This window comes from Notamacropus eugenii, chromosome 3, assembly GCF_028372415.1.
Source record: "Notamacropus eugenii isolate mMacEug1 chromosome 3, mMacEug1.pri_v2, whole genome shotgun sequence".
Classification (NCBI taxonomy): domain Eukaryota; kingdom Metazoa; phylum Chordata; class Mammalia; order Diprotodontia; family Macropodidae; genus Notamacropus; species Notamacropus eugenii.
This window is the reverse complement of record NC_092874.1, coordinates 97,873,195-97,891,769: the sequence shown is the minus strand read 5'-3', so window position 1 is coordinate 97,891,769 and position 18,575 is coordinate 97,873,195. Positions and strand designations below refer to the sequence as shown.

The following is an 18,575-nucleotide window of genomic DNA, read 5'->3' as shown; positions in this document are numbered from 1 at the left end:
CATAATCACCTAATAAAGCCCTCTGCCTCGAGTCTTTTCATCATCAGTCTATCCTGTCCACTGTCATCAAACTTATATTCTTAAAATATTGCTTTGATCCCATTAAGATTAACTTTTGATGATTCTCACTGCTTACATAATCAGACCAAACTTACTACATTCAAGACCCTCATTTCTAGCCTCCTCAGTGACTAACTTTACAGAAACTGTTCAAACTGAAATGTTGTCCTGTTCTTTCTAATACCTGCAAATCTGCCTTCTCTCCTCAATGCTTTTTTGTTCATACCTACTCCCTGGAATCACCTTCTTCTTTGCTTATTTAAGTCTTCATCCCTTCTTTAAGATTTAGCTTGATTCCTTCCCAAACCTCCTAGATCTCTTCTTGAAATTTCTGTAGCTTTTACACCAGTTACCATTCATTTGGCAATTAGGACTTTTCTTGGGCAGCGAGGTGGTGCAGTGCATAGAATATGGGTCAGGAGGACCTGAGTTCGAATTTGACCTCAGCCACTTGACACTTACTAGCTGTGTGACCTTGGGCAAGTCACTTAACCCCATCCTGGGTCATCTCCAGTCATCCTGATGAATATCTGATCACGGATTCAGATGGCTCTGGAGGAGAAGTGAGGCTGGTGACCTGCACAGCCCTCTGTCACTCAAAACAAAGTCAAGTGCAAGTCATGTCATTATTTCTCTGACAGCATGGTCTTCTTCGGCAATGAAGGGTGAACACACTCGGAGGACTTTTCTTAATTAACTTGTGTTGTTTTTAGATTTGTTTTATTTCAGTTATTTTGGAAACTCCTTGAGGAAAGGTGGCCTTGTCTTATACCTTGAATATACTAGATTTTCAGTAAATAACATCCTAAATGATAAATCTGTAGTCCACAGTTCAGTCTCTGTTACACAAAACACCTTTTGCCCTGATTCCACTACCCTCCCTCACCAGTTTTTCTGGTGATCAATTTGTTCTCTGGGGCCACTGGCACGCTGAGCTCCTCTCCCGCCTCTAAGACCCCAGACATTACATCTTATCCCCCTTCTAGGATTCCTTAGGAATCTGAACCAGGCCTGCTGGAACAGATACTCTGATATTTAAGAAGCAGTGCATTTCAAGGCAATGACCCTGGTTTCTGCAAACATTAAAATAGAGTCTCAGTAGAAAAATAAATAGGAATAAAAGATAGCCCAGTCCTTAATTGTAGGGTCTTTCTTCTGACACTACTCCCAATTAATTCTTGTCTGTACGTAATGTTTTGCATGTTGTCTACCCTATTAGCCTTTGAGCTCCTTGAGTGCAGAGACTGGTCTTTGCCTTTCTCTATATGCTGGGATACAATAAATGAATGAATGAATAGTAAGTAAACATACACGTACACACATACGTATAAATATACTGGCATATATTTGTGCGTATATTTGTATACGTACACACATTGCTTTTATTGTTGACGTGTCTGTATATACCCTGTTATACGTGTACAAATGAGCATCTATTGCATATAAATGTATGTACACGTATATTAGCATTCACTGTATGCACCTAACGTGCACCTACGTTATATAGTGTGAACTATGTGTGCATTATATGTATGCATATATTATGTACACCACCTGCACATATGCACGTACCTGCGTACTGTGTGTGTAGTGTGTAAGATACAATGTGTACCGCACAGGTAACGGATATAGACATACGCACGCGCACTAAGTGCCAGCTGACCTGACCGGGATCAGAATCGCCGCTCTGGGCCCCTCACCCTCCCGAGCCCTTTGAACGTCCCGCCGGGAAGCTTTCTCCCCCGGGCTCCCCTCTCACTGCTTCCCAGCCCCCCCACGCCTTTCCCTTCTCACGCGGTGGGTCACTCAGGCCCCTCCTTCAGCGCGGGATGAGCGCCCACTTCCGGGGTGACTGCCCCGGGCTTCCTCTGGCTCCAGCCCGCGGTTCCAGGTTTTAAATGAGCCTCGGGGTAAAGCCTCTCCGGCACCCTTGGCCAGCGCAGCCTCTCGGCGGAGGCTCCCGGGGGAGGAGAGGCAGCACGGCTGCTGTTCGCTCTTACCGCCGGCAGAGGGCGCTGTGGGGCCCGGGCCTGCCGGGAGACCCGAGGAGCGTCTTGGAAGGAGCCAGTTCCCAGAGTGCACTCGGGGTCCACAAAGCAACAGCTGGGCAGCTGCGGAGGAGCCGGAGCTCGGCTAGATTTGGGGTCGGGTCCCTGCGGCGGCGGAGGCGGAGGCGGAGGAGGCGCAGCTCGGGCCGGCCCTGCGGAGCTCACAGCGGCCCTCGGGTCCCTGGCCCCCCGCCCTCCCTCCCGGAGCCCGGGCCGATCCTGCCGCAGGGAGCCCCCACGGGAGCCGGCAGCGGAGCCAGAGGAGGAGGAGGGGAAGGGCCGGACGCCCCGGAGCCCTCCGCGCCGCAGCCTCCCGGGCCTGGGAGCGAGACCGAGGGCCATGGCCGAGACGGCGCCTGCTCCGGTGAGACGTGCCCCGCGCGGGCCCAGCCGGGGAGCGGGCGGGCGGGCGGCCCCGAGGGACAGGCCCCAGCTACTGACAGCGGCTCCCACGGCCCAGTCCTTGCAGGCGCGGCCTCCCCCGCCTGGCCGAGGAACCCCCCTGAGAGCGGGAGAGAGAGGCTGCGACAGCAAGCACGCTCCCGGGGGGCCGGGGGCCGGGGCGGCAGAGGCGGACTTCCCCCGGCAGGGCTTAGGAGGACGTGTCGGTCTGTCTGTCACCCACCCACAGTCCTTACAGAGCCCCTGGTGCCACTTGGAAATCTTTCTCATGGTGCAGGGATGTAGAGAGGGAGGGGGAGAGAGAGACGGAGGAAGAAAGGACGGATGGAGGGAGGGGAAAGAGGGAAAAGGAGAGAAGGAAAGAGAAAGAGGGTGTCTCCACACAGCTAAGCACACCGCAGCCTGCCGCCCGCAGGCACACTGTGCGGGACGGGGCAGAGCCACTCTCAGAAACGGTCTCCATGAACACTTAGAACCCCCCCATTCTGCGGACCCTTAGACTACGTGAGCTCTGCCCAGCACCCAGCATAACGTCGGACACCTGGGAGGCGCTTCACAAATGCTTATTAAACACGGGCAGGTGGCCCGGGGAATGCACAGACCCCTCTTGGCCCGGATTCCGAGGTGAGATGGGAATGGGACGTGTCCTGGCCGTGGGGCTCTGGGCAAGTCACTCAGCTTCTGTTGTCCTCAGTTTTCTCATCTGCAAAGTGGAGCTAATGACAGCACGTTTCTCCCAGGATGGGGGTGAGAATCGGATTAGATGATATTTGTGAAATGCTTGGCACAAAGTAATGACGTGTAAAAATGTTAGGTTTTCTTTGTTTTTATTAACTGACTTTAAATACTTCAGAATTTCTTGATACCACCACAGTACTGAGTTAACATTATAAAGTTCTCCTGTAAAATGAGCAGAAAAGGATCTGTAGTTTATAACTGTGGCCTCTGCTTCTGGAACCAGACACCCTGGGATGAGATCCATGAGGTAGAAGAAATGCTGTATTATAGGAAACAGGGTTGTAGTGAGGTTTGGGTTGACCTTGAGAGGTCAATGGTACAGATAATTATCCCCATTTTACATCTGTGAAAATAGTCTTATTTTAGGTGATCTTAGAATCATAAATTTAGAACCAGAAATGGACATAGAAAGTATATAGTCCAACTTCTCCCCTTCCCCGTTTTACAGATGTGGAAATTGAGGGGCAGAGAGATTACATGACTACTAGGGTGACGTGACACAGGTGGTGACAAATATATGTTTTAACTCATATTCTCTGACTCCAAACCACCATTCTTCCTTTTCCACGTTGGTGCTCAGTTACGCAGCTAACAAGTGTCCAGAGGAGAGGTTTGAGTTGCAGACCTTGTTCTTCTGTCCCTACAGTAAGACAAGATTGGGGATCCACTATTTATTTTTCCACAACTATGATCAATATGGAAATATGTTTTAAATGATAGCACATATATATAAACTATATAAAACTGCCTACAGTTTCCAGAAGAGGGGAGGGGAAGGAGAAAAATTTGGAATTCAAAATCCTGTAAAAATGAATGCTAAAAATTTTCATGACATGTAGTTGTGGGAAAAATAAAATATTGTTTAAAGCAAAAAAAAAAAATGGGGACCCATGTTCTTGTTTGATGTTCATCTGTCCACCTCCATCCAACATGGTAGGCGAGTTCTTCAAAATACCAGGTCTATGTCTGCAATATGTGTATTACTACTCTTGGAAAAGTGTGGATTTGCCATGTGCATTGGCAGTGCCATTGAGCAGATGCCTTAGTCCCTGTCTAGGGGAATTCATTGGTCCTGTGTTTCAAAAGGTACATTGCCAAACACATGGCAAAACGTCTGAGTTACTAAACACAATAGTAATGTTACGATCTACTAATTTTTTCAGTACCTGTTTGAGTTCCACAGGGTAAATTCAAATAGGTCATTGCCCACCAAGAGTTTCTGATTCATTTATTTATTTATAGGATCATAGATTTAGAGCTAGAAGGAATGATGGCTAAGGGTTGTTAGGTGTTAGACGTACAGAGATAGAAAAGCTGACCTCATTCTCTAGGAACTTAGAATGATAAAGAAATGGTAATAATAGCAAAGAAATTAAATGACTATGTTGCGGTGTTACTGCAAAGAAGAGGTCTAAATAAAGTGCTGTGCGAAATTTGAAGAAGAGAAAGATTGCTTTTGGCTGAGGGTGTCAGAAGTTTTCATGAAAGAAGTGATACCTAAGTTGGGCCTTGAAGGGAGAGGGAAACATTAACAGATGGGGGTAGGGGAGGAGGAACCATGGGGGATTAATATAAACAAATGTACAAAGCTGAGTTAACAAAATAATTAAGGCATATGAAAAATAGTCTGTTTTGACTGGGAAAGTAAAGTGTATGAAGGGGGAGGTAATATGAGATAAGGCTGGAAAAATACATTGGAGCTACACTGTAGAAGGTTTTGGTTCCCAGGATCTGGAGTTTGTTTTGCAGGCTAACAGGAAGCACTGAAGATTTTTGTTTAATGAAGTGGCTTCATCAAAGCAGCCTGTTAGATAAATTATGCAGACAGTGTTGTAAAAAATGAATTGGAGAGGGTATAATCTGGAGGCATGAATTTAGTTGGCTGCTATATACTCGGCATACACTAGAGTGTGTACAGCTGAAGTGGACAGAAAGAGACTGCCAAGAGAGGAGCAATAGGACTTGGCAGCTGGGGGCAGGGAGTGCAGGCTCCAAGGTGATTCTGAGGCTTCAAGTTTATTGATGAGGAAGGTAGTGATGCCTTTAGGAGAAATTAAGGGGAAAGCCAACAGTAGTAATTAGTAGATCGTAACATTTCTACACCATCTAGCTGCCTAGAAAAAAAACTGGAAAAAAAAACCTGATCGTTACATAGAAAATATGAAAATATATGCAATGTACAACACTTGTGGACCTTCCATTTCTCAAAAAGGGTGGGAAGGGAGTATCTTCTCATATCTCTTCTTTTGAGCTATGTTTGTTCTTTATAATTTTGCAACATTGACTTTTTAAAAATTCTTTCATTTTACATTGTTGTAGAAATTGTACATGTTATTTTCTTAGCTCTGCTTACTTCACTCTGCAGAGGAGATCCGTGACTTCTTAAAAATATTTCTATAACTATAGTTCAATATAATTTCTTTCCTTTCTAATTCTATATATTTTATTTTATGCATTTAAAAGTATTCTTATAAGAAGGGATGCATAATACCAGACTACAAGATAGGCCTAGTACATAAAAAAGATTAAGAACTTTTGCTCCAGGATAAAATATAAATACTTCTGTTTAGTTTACAAAGCCCTAAATAATTTGATTCCAGCCTCATAGGAGCTTTTCCCTCTTTTGCCTTCTGTAATGTAGCCATATTGACCTTCTCTTTGTTCTTTAACATACAACACTACATCTCCCATCTCCCTGCCTTTGTACTTGTGTAACCGCATGCCTGAAATGTACTCTCTCCTTATTGCTACCTCATAGTGTCTCTGTCTTCCTTCAAGACATAGCTCAGTATTCCCCAGTTGATAAAAGGACAAAAGATATGAATAGCCAGTTTTCAGAGGAGGAAACTCAAGCTATCAAAAGCCATACGAAAAAAATGCTGTAAATCACTAAAAGAGAAATGGAATTTAAAACAATTCTGAGATGCCACCTCATATCCATCAGATTGGCAAAGCTAACAGAAAATGAAAATGATAAATGCTAGAGGGTCTGTGGAAAAACAGGTAAATTGCATTATTGATAGAGCTGTGGAATGGTCCAACCATTTCAAAAGTGATTTGGAAGTGTACTTCAAAAGCTATTAAACTATGTATACCCTTTGACCTACTGTTACCACTGCAAGATCTATACCCCATAAAGATCAAAGAAAGAGGAAAAAGACTTATACGTACAAAAATATTGATAGCTCTTTTTGGGGTGGCAAAGAATTGATAATTGAGGGGATACCCATCAATTGTGGAATGGCTGAACAAGTTATGATATATGAATGCAGTGGAATATTTTTATACTGTAAGAAATATGAAGAGGGTGTTTGAGAGATACCTGTCAGAACCTGGAGAACAATGAATACAGTAACAGCAATATGGTCAAAACAAATAACTTTGAAAGGTTTAGGAACTCTAATCAACCCAATGATCAATTAAAATTAAAATTTCAGAGGACTCATGGTGAAGCATGCTACCCACCTCCAGATAGAGAGGTGATGGACTCAGAGTGTACAATGAAATGTACACACACACGTAAAACCAATGTGGAATTTCTTTTGGTTTTTTATACATGTTTATGGCAGATTTTTTGCCCTTGATTTCTCCGTTGGAAGGAGGAAGTAGGTAAGAGGAAGAGTATGAAGATATGAAAATTTTAAAAAAGAGATATGGCTCAAACACCGCCTTCTGCATCAGATCTTTTCTGAACCACTCAGCTCTTCCAAACTACCTTATAATTTAAATGCTTTGTATATATTTGTGTTCATTTTCTATTTAGCCGTATGTATTTATGTATGTACTTGTTTTATTCCCCCATTAGACTGTAAGCTCCTTGCAAGAATTGTTTGTTGATTTGCTTGTATCCTCAGTACCTGAAACATAGTAGATACTTAATACTGTTGATTAATTGAAGAGAAGTGAAGCCAGAATAGGATTTATAGAATTAGAAAATAGGGAGAAATTGAGGTACTGACAGCTCTAGATAAAGACGAAGGAAGAGGGAGGGAAGCTTTCTTAAGTGGCTACTGTGTGCCAGATACTATGCTAAGCATTTTTACAAATATCTCATTTGATCCTGAAAATGAAAATAACATACTTTTAAAACTTACAGAGCACTTTATAACAATAAGGTAGGTGAGGTAGGTGTTCTTATTAATATCCTCATTTTACAGTTGAGGGAAACTGAGGCAGACAAAGTTTACACAGCTAGTTGCATAGCTAATAAGTGCCTGAGGCTGTTTTTGAGCTCAGGTCTTCCTAACTCCAGGCCCAGTGTTCTATCCAACTCACCACCTACCTGCCTACTACAACAAGTATGGGAGAAATAAGGGTAGGAGAGACAAAAGCACAGCTGGTTATGGTCACAGATGAATTTCCGAGTTAAAGATTTTGGAGATATAGCAGTTTGGTGTAATGATGAGTTCTCAAATTGGTCATTGCAGTGTGTGTAGGGGTGTGTGTGTGACTGGAATAAAATGAATGGAAGATGGTGGTCATAGGATTTAAGGGGTTCAGTAAATTGTGAGGATATGGTGTTAAAAGGTCATTGGACACCTTGTAAAAATCATTAAAAGTAAAGAGCTGTTTAAAAAAAAAAGGTGAAAATAATTGAAGTCTCCCAAGTTGATGGCAAGAGAAGAGCTGGAGGCAAGGACTATGAACCAGGCATCAAAGTAATGAGAAAAGTGGAAGAGTATCCAAGAAGTTAGTTAATGACAAGGACCTAAAAGAATGCTGTGTTTGGACTCGGAGGACCCAGTTTTCATTCCTGATTTATTTGACCTGGGGCAGGCTGCTTCTCCTCCTTGATTCTCGAATTCCTCACCTATAAAATGAGATAGGATTATAATACTTGCGAGATCTACCTTATTATCCATCATAAAGATCAGATGAGATGGTGTATGTAAAATGCTTTGTAAACTTTGAAGTTTTACAGAATAAGTCCTCCTTTTCCTGAATAGAAGGCCTTTAAATATTTAAAGATGATTGTCACAGTTTCCATTAATCTTCTCTGAGCCTCAGTTTTTTCATCTGAAAAATAAGTGATAATAGATAGACTACCAACTTTATAAAATTGTTATGAAGTGCTTTGTAAGTTTTTAAAGTATGTTATTTTCATTTTGAGCTTCATTCAAACTAAACACTTCTGGTTCCTTTATTCTTTGTTTGAATCAAATAGTCTAGAGTCGGTCAGTGAAGACTTGGACTGTGAAAGCCGCATTTATATTTACCTCTGGCCCTTGTACTTAGTAGGATCTTCCTCAGAGGATTGAACCTAAGGAGAATGTGTGTGCATCTTGCCATGTCATTTCAACTTGACAGATACAGATGGAGTAATAATGACTTGAACCTCCTGAGTATCTCCAGAAGATACCAATTGGCTTTATTTCCTATCTTAGTTATCCCAAATTAATCCCAAAGATGGTGATGTTATTCCTCAGTACATTCAAATGCAAATGCTGTATTCAGATGAGGACTTAAGGAAGCATCATTCTTTATCTGAACTTGTCATGGAAGGAGATTTCATAGAATTTTGGTTTTGAACTGGTATTACTCCTAATGCTCACTGCCATATTCTTTTTCTTCTGGCAAACAGATTCCAGAATGGGAATCAGAGTGTACCACTTCACTGCAGTCCCTCCCACTGCCAAGTGAGGCCCACCTGCAGACAGCAGCCATCTCCCTATGGACAGTTGTGGCAGCAGTTCAGGCTGTAGAGAGAAAGGTGGAGGTGCACAGTCGGCGGCTTCTGCATCTGGAAGGGAGGACAGGAGCAGCTGAGAATAAGCTGAACAACTGTGAAAAAACTGTGGCGGACCTTGGGAACCAGCTGGAGGGAAAATGGGCTGTGTTGGGGACCCTGCTCCAAGAGTATGGGCTGCTGCAGCGGAGGCTAGAAAACATGGAGAACTTGCTGAGAAATAGGAATTTCTGGATCCTCCGGCTTCCCCCAGGTATTAAAGGAGATATCCCAAAGGTAATAACATCACATCTGTGACTCCAAGTAAAATGAAACCTTGTACTAGTAAAGGGTGTTCATTAATTTTGATGTCAGTTAATTGAACTTTTCTATTTCAGTTTTTTGTTGTTAAAAAGAATACTAAGTTGAGGTAATTGTGAAGTCATTAAATGTGTTTAAATCTCACAGATGTTCTCCTGTGGCCTGTGCTAGTGTCCATTTGAGTTTTAGAGTCTCAAATTGGGAAACCCTTCATAATATTAAGCCTGATTCTGCTGCTGACCGATGGCTTGTTTCTTTCCCCCTCCCCCAACTCTGAGTCATTTTGCTTTTCATTAGCTGGCTAGGGAAAAGCAACGGAGAGAAGTTACAAGTCAGCCTCTTTGAACTTGACAAAGTTGGCTGAATGATAGAATAGACCACCCCTTGACTGAGAGGTGATAGATTCAGAATGCAGACTGAGACATATTTTTTAGTTGTCTGACAGAAATTTGTTTTGCTTGATTATATATTATCATTACAAGGGTTTTGTTTTTCTTGTTAATTTCATTAATTGACAATAAAGAATTAAATAAATATTTAAAAAATAAAAGTTTGGCAGGGAAAATATAAAGAAAACCAGATTAAGTACCAGTTGCTTTGAGCCTTTGAAAGTAAATTGTTACGATGTTTCTTCCCCAGGGGAAAAAAATTTAATTAAACGATGGGGGAGGCAGTTAGCTTAAACAGACAAAATGAGGTATTTGCATTTCCATATTTTCCATCAGCATCTTCTTACAAAACAAAAGATGATAAAGTGGTCCAGTGATAAGAAATCTGGATTTGAAATTAGCTGCTTTGAAATCTCAGCTGTGCCACTTTCTGCTCGTATAATGTGAGAAAAGTCACTTAACCTCTGGGGCTTAAGCTTTCTGAACTGTAAAATGAGGGAGTTGGACTAGATGATTGCTGAAGTTCCTTCCAACTCTAAATTTGATCCTATGACCCTAAGAATTCTGTCAGAATGAGTAACATGCTAAAAATCATGTTCTAAGTGCACAGAAAACTACTACTGACAAATAAATCTATGAATAGATCACTTAATTAGCAAGGAAAAAGAAATCTGACAAGGTGTGAGCCCTATAATCCATTTCCAAACCGTGCTCATTGTCAGGCTCAACAGCAAAGTGTACCAGTTCTTTCTCCTAGCTAATTATCTATCTGTGAAGCCCTTAGTATAAAAATTTTAGTTTCAAAGGGTGGTATTGGAAAGGATCATCGGGAACAAACTTTCTGGGAACCTAAGAAAACTAAATACCTAGTAAATTGTTTCCAAAGTGGGGTAGGGATATGGGGTGGTGTGCATTCAACAGAAATACAGCTAGGGGCACTTTTACAAAGAACTTTCTGGGAGTCCTCCAGGAAAGATCAGTCAACTATAATTCTGCCATGCTTCTGTACCATCAGAAGTGAGTAGGGGAAAAAGACTGGGAGATTTCATAAGTTCCCACTGCTCCAATCATCTACCAACACCTGATACCTTATCCTCAGAATACATTGGGGTGATGCAAAAAGAAAAGCACTTAACTGACCAAACATTTATAAAATACCTATTAAGTGCAAAGCAGTGGCTACACAGATTAAAATGAAACCATATGAAAATGATTACTTTCTTCTGGAGTAATCTGATGTAATACAGATAAGTGAATGTAGGGGAAATGTAGAAGAGAGAGAGCACTGACAGCTGTGGGGATCAGGAAGGGGTTTGACTAGGAGATGATCTGAGTCACCCTTGGAAGGAAGTTAAGAATTCCAAGAGCTAGGGGTGAGGAGGGAGGGTGGTCCAGGAATGGGGAAACATCCAGTGCAAAGGTGCAGTGAGAGATGCAATCCTGTCTTTGAGAAATAGCTAATAGGTACATTTGGCTAATACAGAATGTATAAAGGTTAAGTTGTTGTGAGAAATAACTCATTCACGCTCAGGGGGGTGAAGATAAAAGATAAATAAGTTTATTACACAACTGCAGTGGTGGGTGTCTCACCCTTCAGAAGCAAGAATAAGCCTTAAAAACCTATGCCCTACCGCAAAGTCCCTCCCCTGTCTCCCCAATGGCTGGGTAATACAAGGTGTACAACTTTCTGATACACATACTATATAGTTCCCATTGATATGTTTTCCCCTCCCATTACGTACATTATATGATCATTAAAATGAACCTTCCAGAGGAGAGGTTAATATTCATAAGCATGAGCATTCCAAGCAAACCTTAACTTTTACTCTACTTAGCTGACTTCTAACCTCAAAACAAGATGAACACCAGTTGGATCCTTGCTTTGCCCATGATGTTCTATGTGAGATATGACTCCTACATTGTATCTCCCATTCTGCTGGTCGTTATTTTGAACTTAGGGAAACACATTTCTCTGTTATATCCCTCAATTTCCCTCTTCTTCTGCTAAAAGATAATCTAGTAGTAATCTATGTTGATAGTTTCTAATACAGTCAATTTATTTTCCTGCATTTGTTGCAAGTCAAGAGACTTTCTGATATGTACGCATCACCTAGGTTTCATAATTCGTATATTACATAATTTCTGTGGAAATAAAAGTTTTAATCATTCCTCACACACCTAAGATAGTGACATTTAGGAAGGAGGGGAATCAGCCTTTGTTCAGTCTGTTTAACCAGAATAAAGGTTATAGGACCTCTCTGTCTATGGTTCTCTGGTTTCCTCTTAATTTTACGAGCAAAAGTCCCTGGTTAATGACTATCCTTAGAGAACCTTTCAAGTTCCTTTTTTCTGGCTCTGATTTGGAGACCCTACCAGAAATTAGAAATTATTCCCCCAAAATAATTCTAATTGGTATTTCCTCTCAAAAAAATCTATTTTTATATATATATATATATTTATATAAAAGTTGTTTTTTGTCTAATTTGGACATGTATGCAGCTGTTAGACTTTGTTTAGGTTGACTTTCAGCTAAGTCTGTTTTATATATTAGTTTAAAACTTTTTAACTTATTTTTTACATATGTGAAATTAATTAGGTAGTTAGTAGGTAGTAATTAACAAGGTAGTTTAATGGATAGGGTGCTGAACTTGGAATTAGGAAGACCTGAATTTAAATCCAGCCTTGGTCACTAGCTGTGTAACCCTTGGCAAACTTTGGTTTGTCTCAGTTTCTACACTATAAATTGGTGATAATGATAGCACTGACCTCAGAGGGTTGTTGCGTGAGGATCAAATGAGATAACATTTGTAAAACTCTCAGGACTGTGCTTGGTGAATAGGAGACACTTATTAAATACATATTTCCTTCCTTCCTTTGCTCTTTCTCTGGTCCCCAGTTTTCTCATCTGTAAAATGAGAAGATTGGCTTCTAAGGTCCTTTCCAATTCTAAATCTACAAATCTTTGAAATCACTGGGGCAGGGGACTATAGCCTCTCTGACTGAGTCCGTCTGGCACAGCTGAAGCAGTAGATCCCAAAACTTTTCCTCCTGCTGTATCCTGTTAAGTTCCTGAAGTTACCAAAGCATAGAATGTCTAGGAGCTTTGGGATAGGGCCTCTAAGCTGCCTATTGTTTAAAGAAGGACAGGCCAGTCAGAAAGATTTTTAGGATTAAAATGAAGATTTACAGGATTGAAATATGCTACATTAACTAGAGGAAATTTCTTAATGTTAAAAAGATAAATAATCAAGTTAGGAAAAATTGACAGTAGTGGAAAAACTTAAATTATAATCACGTCTAAGAAGAAATTATTTGTTCCATGTTCTTAACAGTGATTGTTAAAAGAAACAGGAACAGGGGGCCAGCAAGGAAGGAATTAATCAAGTATTGTGATTGAGAGGCACTTAATCCTGGGCTAGTCTTTTTGTTGGATACCAGTAACCCAGCCTGGATTCAGGGACCTTTATGCCCAGTAATGAAATGTGTTAGATGCAAAAGGACAACTGAATTGAGAGGAAAAAAGGGAAGAAATTGAAAAGAATATGTTTGACTCTGATAATGAAATGGAGAAGGGAAGGAAAAAGAACATTTATAAGCCTGTGTAGAACCAAACCACAAACCAGGATTTGAAACCAGGTTTTCTGACCTCAAATCCATTGCTTTTTCCATTATGCCTTGGGGAAAAAGGAGGGAACTCTAGAAATGAAACAGTAGTTTCTATAAAGTAGTTTATATTTGTTACATATTTGTCATATTTGCACAGGACAGTGGGGAGACTAGTCTTATAAAAATATTTTGTTAATAATTTCAGTTCAACAAATATTTAACAAACATTTAAATATCTACTATACCTTAAGAACTGTACATGTCATGGACTTAACATTCTTCCATTTCTCCTCCCTGGGTCTCCACCTGGTATTGTAACACTTCCTGTTTAACCAGCCCATTTCCTTTTCCATTCATATATTTTCTTCATGGTAACTTTTACAACCCTTCTTTGCATGCAGGTGATATTTAATTATGCCACACTATGTTTTAAACCATTTTATTGCCCTTTGGATCATCCACAGTTTTGATCCTTTGGAGATTATGGCTTGACTGTGTGTTTGTTATAAGGGTTTTGTTTTTCTTTTAAGTGAGAATGGGAGGGAGAGAAAAACAAATGCTTGTTATTGAAAAATAAAGAAAATTTTGAGAAATATATAGGTCGTAGAATTTAAAGAACTTGAACTTAAAGACCAGAGTGTTCAAAGGACCATAAAAACATGTATATTGGAATTCTCAGATATGAAAAAAAGGCACAGCTGGAGAGGCAGACTCTGAGCTAAATACTGAACTCCTTAAGAAAGTGAGTCACCTGGACAACAGCAGTAAGGATTTGGACCTGGTGATAGAGACAGATGGAATAAACCTCTAAGGAAGAGAGGTTGCTGAGGGGTAGCAGCAGAGAAAGAATTGGGAGTGTGGAGGCAAGGAGTGCACTAGGGAGCATAAGAGAAGGAGCAGCCAGAACTAGTGAAGGCAGTTGGTGATGATGATGATGATGAGTTAGCTAGCATTTGTCTCATACTAATGTTTGCAAAGTCCTTTACTTACATCATTTAGTTCTCACAACAACCCTGTGAAGTAGGTACTACTATCAGTCATTCCCTTTTTATAGATAGATAACTGAAGCTGAGAAAGGCTAAATGATTTGCCTAGAGTTACATAACTACTTAGTTCTGTGACTCTAGGGAAATCACCTGCTCTAGCCTCCTTATTTTACAGATGAGGGTCAGAGGTAAAATGGCTTGCAAAAGTCACACAAGTCATGAGTGGCAAAGATGAGTTTTAGATTCAAATGTGACTCCAAATCCAGCACTCTTTTTTTTTCCACTGTCTTTCTTAAAAGGTGGTGCCCAGAACCAAACAGTATTTCAGATGTGATCTGCCCAAGGCAGCAACAGCCTCTATCCTTCTATGCATTATACTTTACTAATGTAGCTTAAGATTCTATTAACTTTTTTGCTGATATGTGTGATAACATCACACTGTTGACTCATATTGAGATTGCAACTAATTAAAATCCCCAGGTCTTTTTCACATGAATTCTTGTCAAGCCATTGCTCTGTTTCCTATACTTGTGCCCTTTTTTTTTTTTAACACAAATGTAGAACATTATTTATCCTTATGAAACTCCATCTTATTAGATTTCACCTGCCATTTTGCTTAGCTGAAATATTTTTTGGAAGTTATTCTGTTAACCAATGTTGGTTTTTCCTTACAACTTGATGTAGTGAATTTTATAAGGATGTCATATTTGCCTTCAGATTACTGATAAAATTTTCTTAGCAGTATAGCCTCAAGGGTAGATCCCTGGGACACATCTTTAGAGACTTCAATCCATGGTGACCATGTTCCCATTATTTACTACACTTTGGACATGGTTATTCCATTCATCCAGTTGTGAATCTGCCTAATTGTACTGTCATTTGGTCTAAGTCTTTTTGTTTTTTTTCACCAGGCTTTTGTGAGAGTCTTTTATCAGATGTCTTGCTGAAATCCAGATATATTATGTCTATACATTCCCATGACCTACTTTGCCAGTCTAGGAACTATGTCATTGTCAAATTAAAGAAAGAATGGTTAGCCTGGCATGATCTGTTCTTGGTGAACATATTGCCTTTTCATGAATACTGTTTCCCTTTCCTAAAAACTCAAAAACCATGCCCTTAATAATATGTTCAGGAATCAGAAATCAAAGTCACTGGCCTTTAATTGAAGATTTGATATAATTGCATTGAAGATACCTAAATCTCTTTTTAAAAAAAAATGTCATACTCATTTATCTCCAGTCTTTTAGTACTTCTCATGTTTTTCATTTTTGTCCAGCATTTACCTACAGCAACTCGGCAGTCACATCCTCTACTTCTTTAAGTACTCTTGGGATTCATTTGCTTAGCAACAAAGTAGAAATTCTGCATATTAAAGAAGATATTAATAAATTGAGAGCATAAAAGGCATTAAACGGATAACTAAAACTAAGACTAGGAGCTGGTTGTTTTTAACTAATAAAATAAGCAGTCTAATTTTTAAAAAGAAGAAAACCAAATTATTTCTATCAAAAATTAAAATGGAGAATTCACAGCAGTTGAGAAAAATTAAGAAAATCAACAGCTATTTTACTCAGATGCTAATAAAACTAATAACTTAGAGGAAATGGATGAATGCTTAACAAAAATATAAAATATCCAAATGAATAAAAGAAGAAATAGACTACTTAAATAAATTAGTATTACCAAAAGATATCAAACAAGTCATAGACTCCTAAGGAAAAAACTCCAAGAGCAGATGAATATAAAGTATATTCTATGAAACATTCAAAGAATAATTATTCCAATATTGCATGTGCTGCTTTCAATAATAGTAACAGACCCTTTCAGTCTCTTACTCTAAATTTTGATAACTAAGCCAGGGAAAGACAAAGCAGAGACATAAAGCTATAAAACAATATCCCTACTGAACAGTGACACAAAAATTTTGAATTATTAGCAAATAGTCTACAACAATATACTAGAAAAATTATACAAAATTACTAGGTTGGATTTTACCAGGGATACAGAGTTGGTTTAGCATAAGGAAGACTGTAAGTATAATAAAATTATATAAAATTTTTTAAAAGCCATCTTATCTATAGATGCTGAAAAGTCTTTTGATAAAAATCCAACACCCATTTTTCTTTTTTAAAATTTTTATTTTTTAAAAATTATTTTGTTTTCAGCGTTCTACCATCACCACCCATTTCTCTTAAAAAAAAATAACAAAAAGAAAGGATAGAAATAAATGAACCTTTCTTTAGCATAGTAAATAATAGCCATCTGAAAACACTTTGCAGAAATAAAGATCTAAATCACTGGAAAAAATATTAATTGCTCATGAATACATTGAACCAGTATAATAAAAATGACAATATTCTACCTAAATTATTTTACAATGAAATTCAGATAGAAGGACAAAAGCTCAAGAATTTTAAAGGTAATAATTTTTTAAAAAGAAAAAAGGGAATGGGAAGAAATGAGGTCTATTAGTATTAGATCTGAAGCTATACTACAAAGCAGTAATATTAAAGCTATTTGGTACTGGTTTAAAAACAGTGAAGTCAGTCAGTGGAACAATTTAGGTACATAGTATACAGAAGCAAACAAATACAGTAGCCTATTTTTTGTTAAACCCAAAGACCTCAGTTGCTAGGGGAGGAACTCACTACTTGAAAATACTGCTAAGAAAACTAGAAAGCATTTTGGAATACAGGTAAAGACCAATAACTCATACTATGTGCAAAGATACGCTTCAAATGGATACATGTCCTAGATGTTAAAGGTCACATCATAAAGTAGAGGAATAAGGAAGACATTACTTTTCAGATCTATGGCTGCAGGAGGAGTTCATGACTAAAGCATACAGTTAAAGTTAGAAGCAGATGACTAAGGAAAACTTTGCAAGTTTCTTTGACAAAGGTCTCATATTCAAGATATATAGGAAACTGATTATAAGCTTGAAAGCCATTGAATGGTAGATTTTTTTAAAAAATGAAGAATAAGTAGGCAATTTTCAAAAGAAGAAATCAAAGCTATCAACATCCATGTTAAAAAATACTCCAAATAATTAACAGAGAAATGCAAATCCAAGCAACTCTTAGGTTCTACCTCACAGCTATCAGATTGGCAAAGAGGCTCAGATGTAGAGAGGCTCTGAAAAAACAGGGATATATCTACTGTCTTAATTGGCCTAGCCAATTGCTTCTGGAAAGCAATTTGGAATCATGTTCAGAAGGTGACCAGGCCGTTTAATAACTGATACTAAACCTTGGACCCAGCAATATCACTACTAGGCTTATACTCCAGAGAGATCAGTGAAAGAATAAAAGGTCTTATCTGAACAAGGATATTTCTAGTAGTTCTTTACATGGTAAACAAAAACTGAAACTAAGAGTAGTATCCACCTATTGATGGCTACCACATTTTGGTAAGGTAATGGAATATTATTGTGCCATAAGAAATAATGAAGTAGTTTCAGAGGAAACTGGGAAGACCTCTATGAACTAATGCAGAGTAAAGTTAGTAGAACCAGGATAATAATTTATACATGATAGTAACATCATAGAGAAATACAATTTTGAAAGACTTTAGAACTCAGATCAATGCAATCATAAACCAGGACATTTTTCTTCTGTCTACCCTGCCCTCTCTATGATCTTCCTATGGTCTCCAACATAAAAAACAAAACCATATTTGTTGTCCTTACCATTCATTTCCATCCTTAGCTTTTTTTGGAGGTTTAATTGAAACATTATTCCTACAGGACTGTTCCACTGTTTTGCATTCTGTTATCTAGCTTCAGTTCCATTTTCTTTCCGTACCATTTGAAAATCTAGGTTGGTCAGTAAATTCCTTGTGTATCTATATTAATCACTTTGGACAGCTGTTTTCCCTCCTTTCTCCCCCCCCCCCCCCCATCCTCACATCATCCCACCCCCAACCAGTTCTTCCTTGGAATCATTCACATATATATTACAAAAGTGATTTCCTTGCACCTTCTTCCTCTGCAAATTTTAAGCCATGGGAATGTGCTTCTCCTTTATTTTCCCTGAATTTTTTGAAATCAATGCTTCCTGAATCCAGGGTGTACATTAGCCCATACCCAGCTTTCCCTTTCCTATCCCAGACTTAGATGAAGTCATTTGCTTCCTCGTCTTGTTACATTTACTTTGCTGTTAGTCATTCCTCTGGAATGAGAGTTTCCCTTGTTGCTTTCTATATCTCTTAAATGAAATTACTATTAAAGCAAGTCAGGAACTTGTCAGCTTCTCTGATTTTGGCAGAGAGATCCAGCAGGTGTCCAGATAGTTGAAGCATCCAGTCGTTGCTAGATCATCTCTACATGCCAGATTTTAAAAGTTTCCTGAGTTTATTA

At 39.2% G+C, this 18,575-nt stretch overlaps 1 protein-coding gene across 1 annotated transcript in view; it reads left to right on the top strand.

The window, feature by feature from the left end:
• Window positions 1-2,244: 2,244 nt before the first annotated feature.
• Window positions 2,245-18,575, top strand: part of ZNF398 (zinc finger protein 398) — a 32,318-nt gene continuing 15,987 nt past the window's right edge. Inside the window, exons 1-2 of the mRNA XM_072652407.1 lie at window positions 2,245-2,472; window positions 8,830-9,210. Of these exons, the coding sequence (XP_072508508.1) occupies window positions 2,449-2,472; window positions 8,830-9,210 (405 nt within the window). The 5' untranslated portion in view covers window positions 2,245-2,448. The remainder of the gene's footprint in view (window positions 2,473-8,829; window positions 9,211-18,575) is intronic.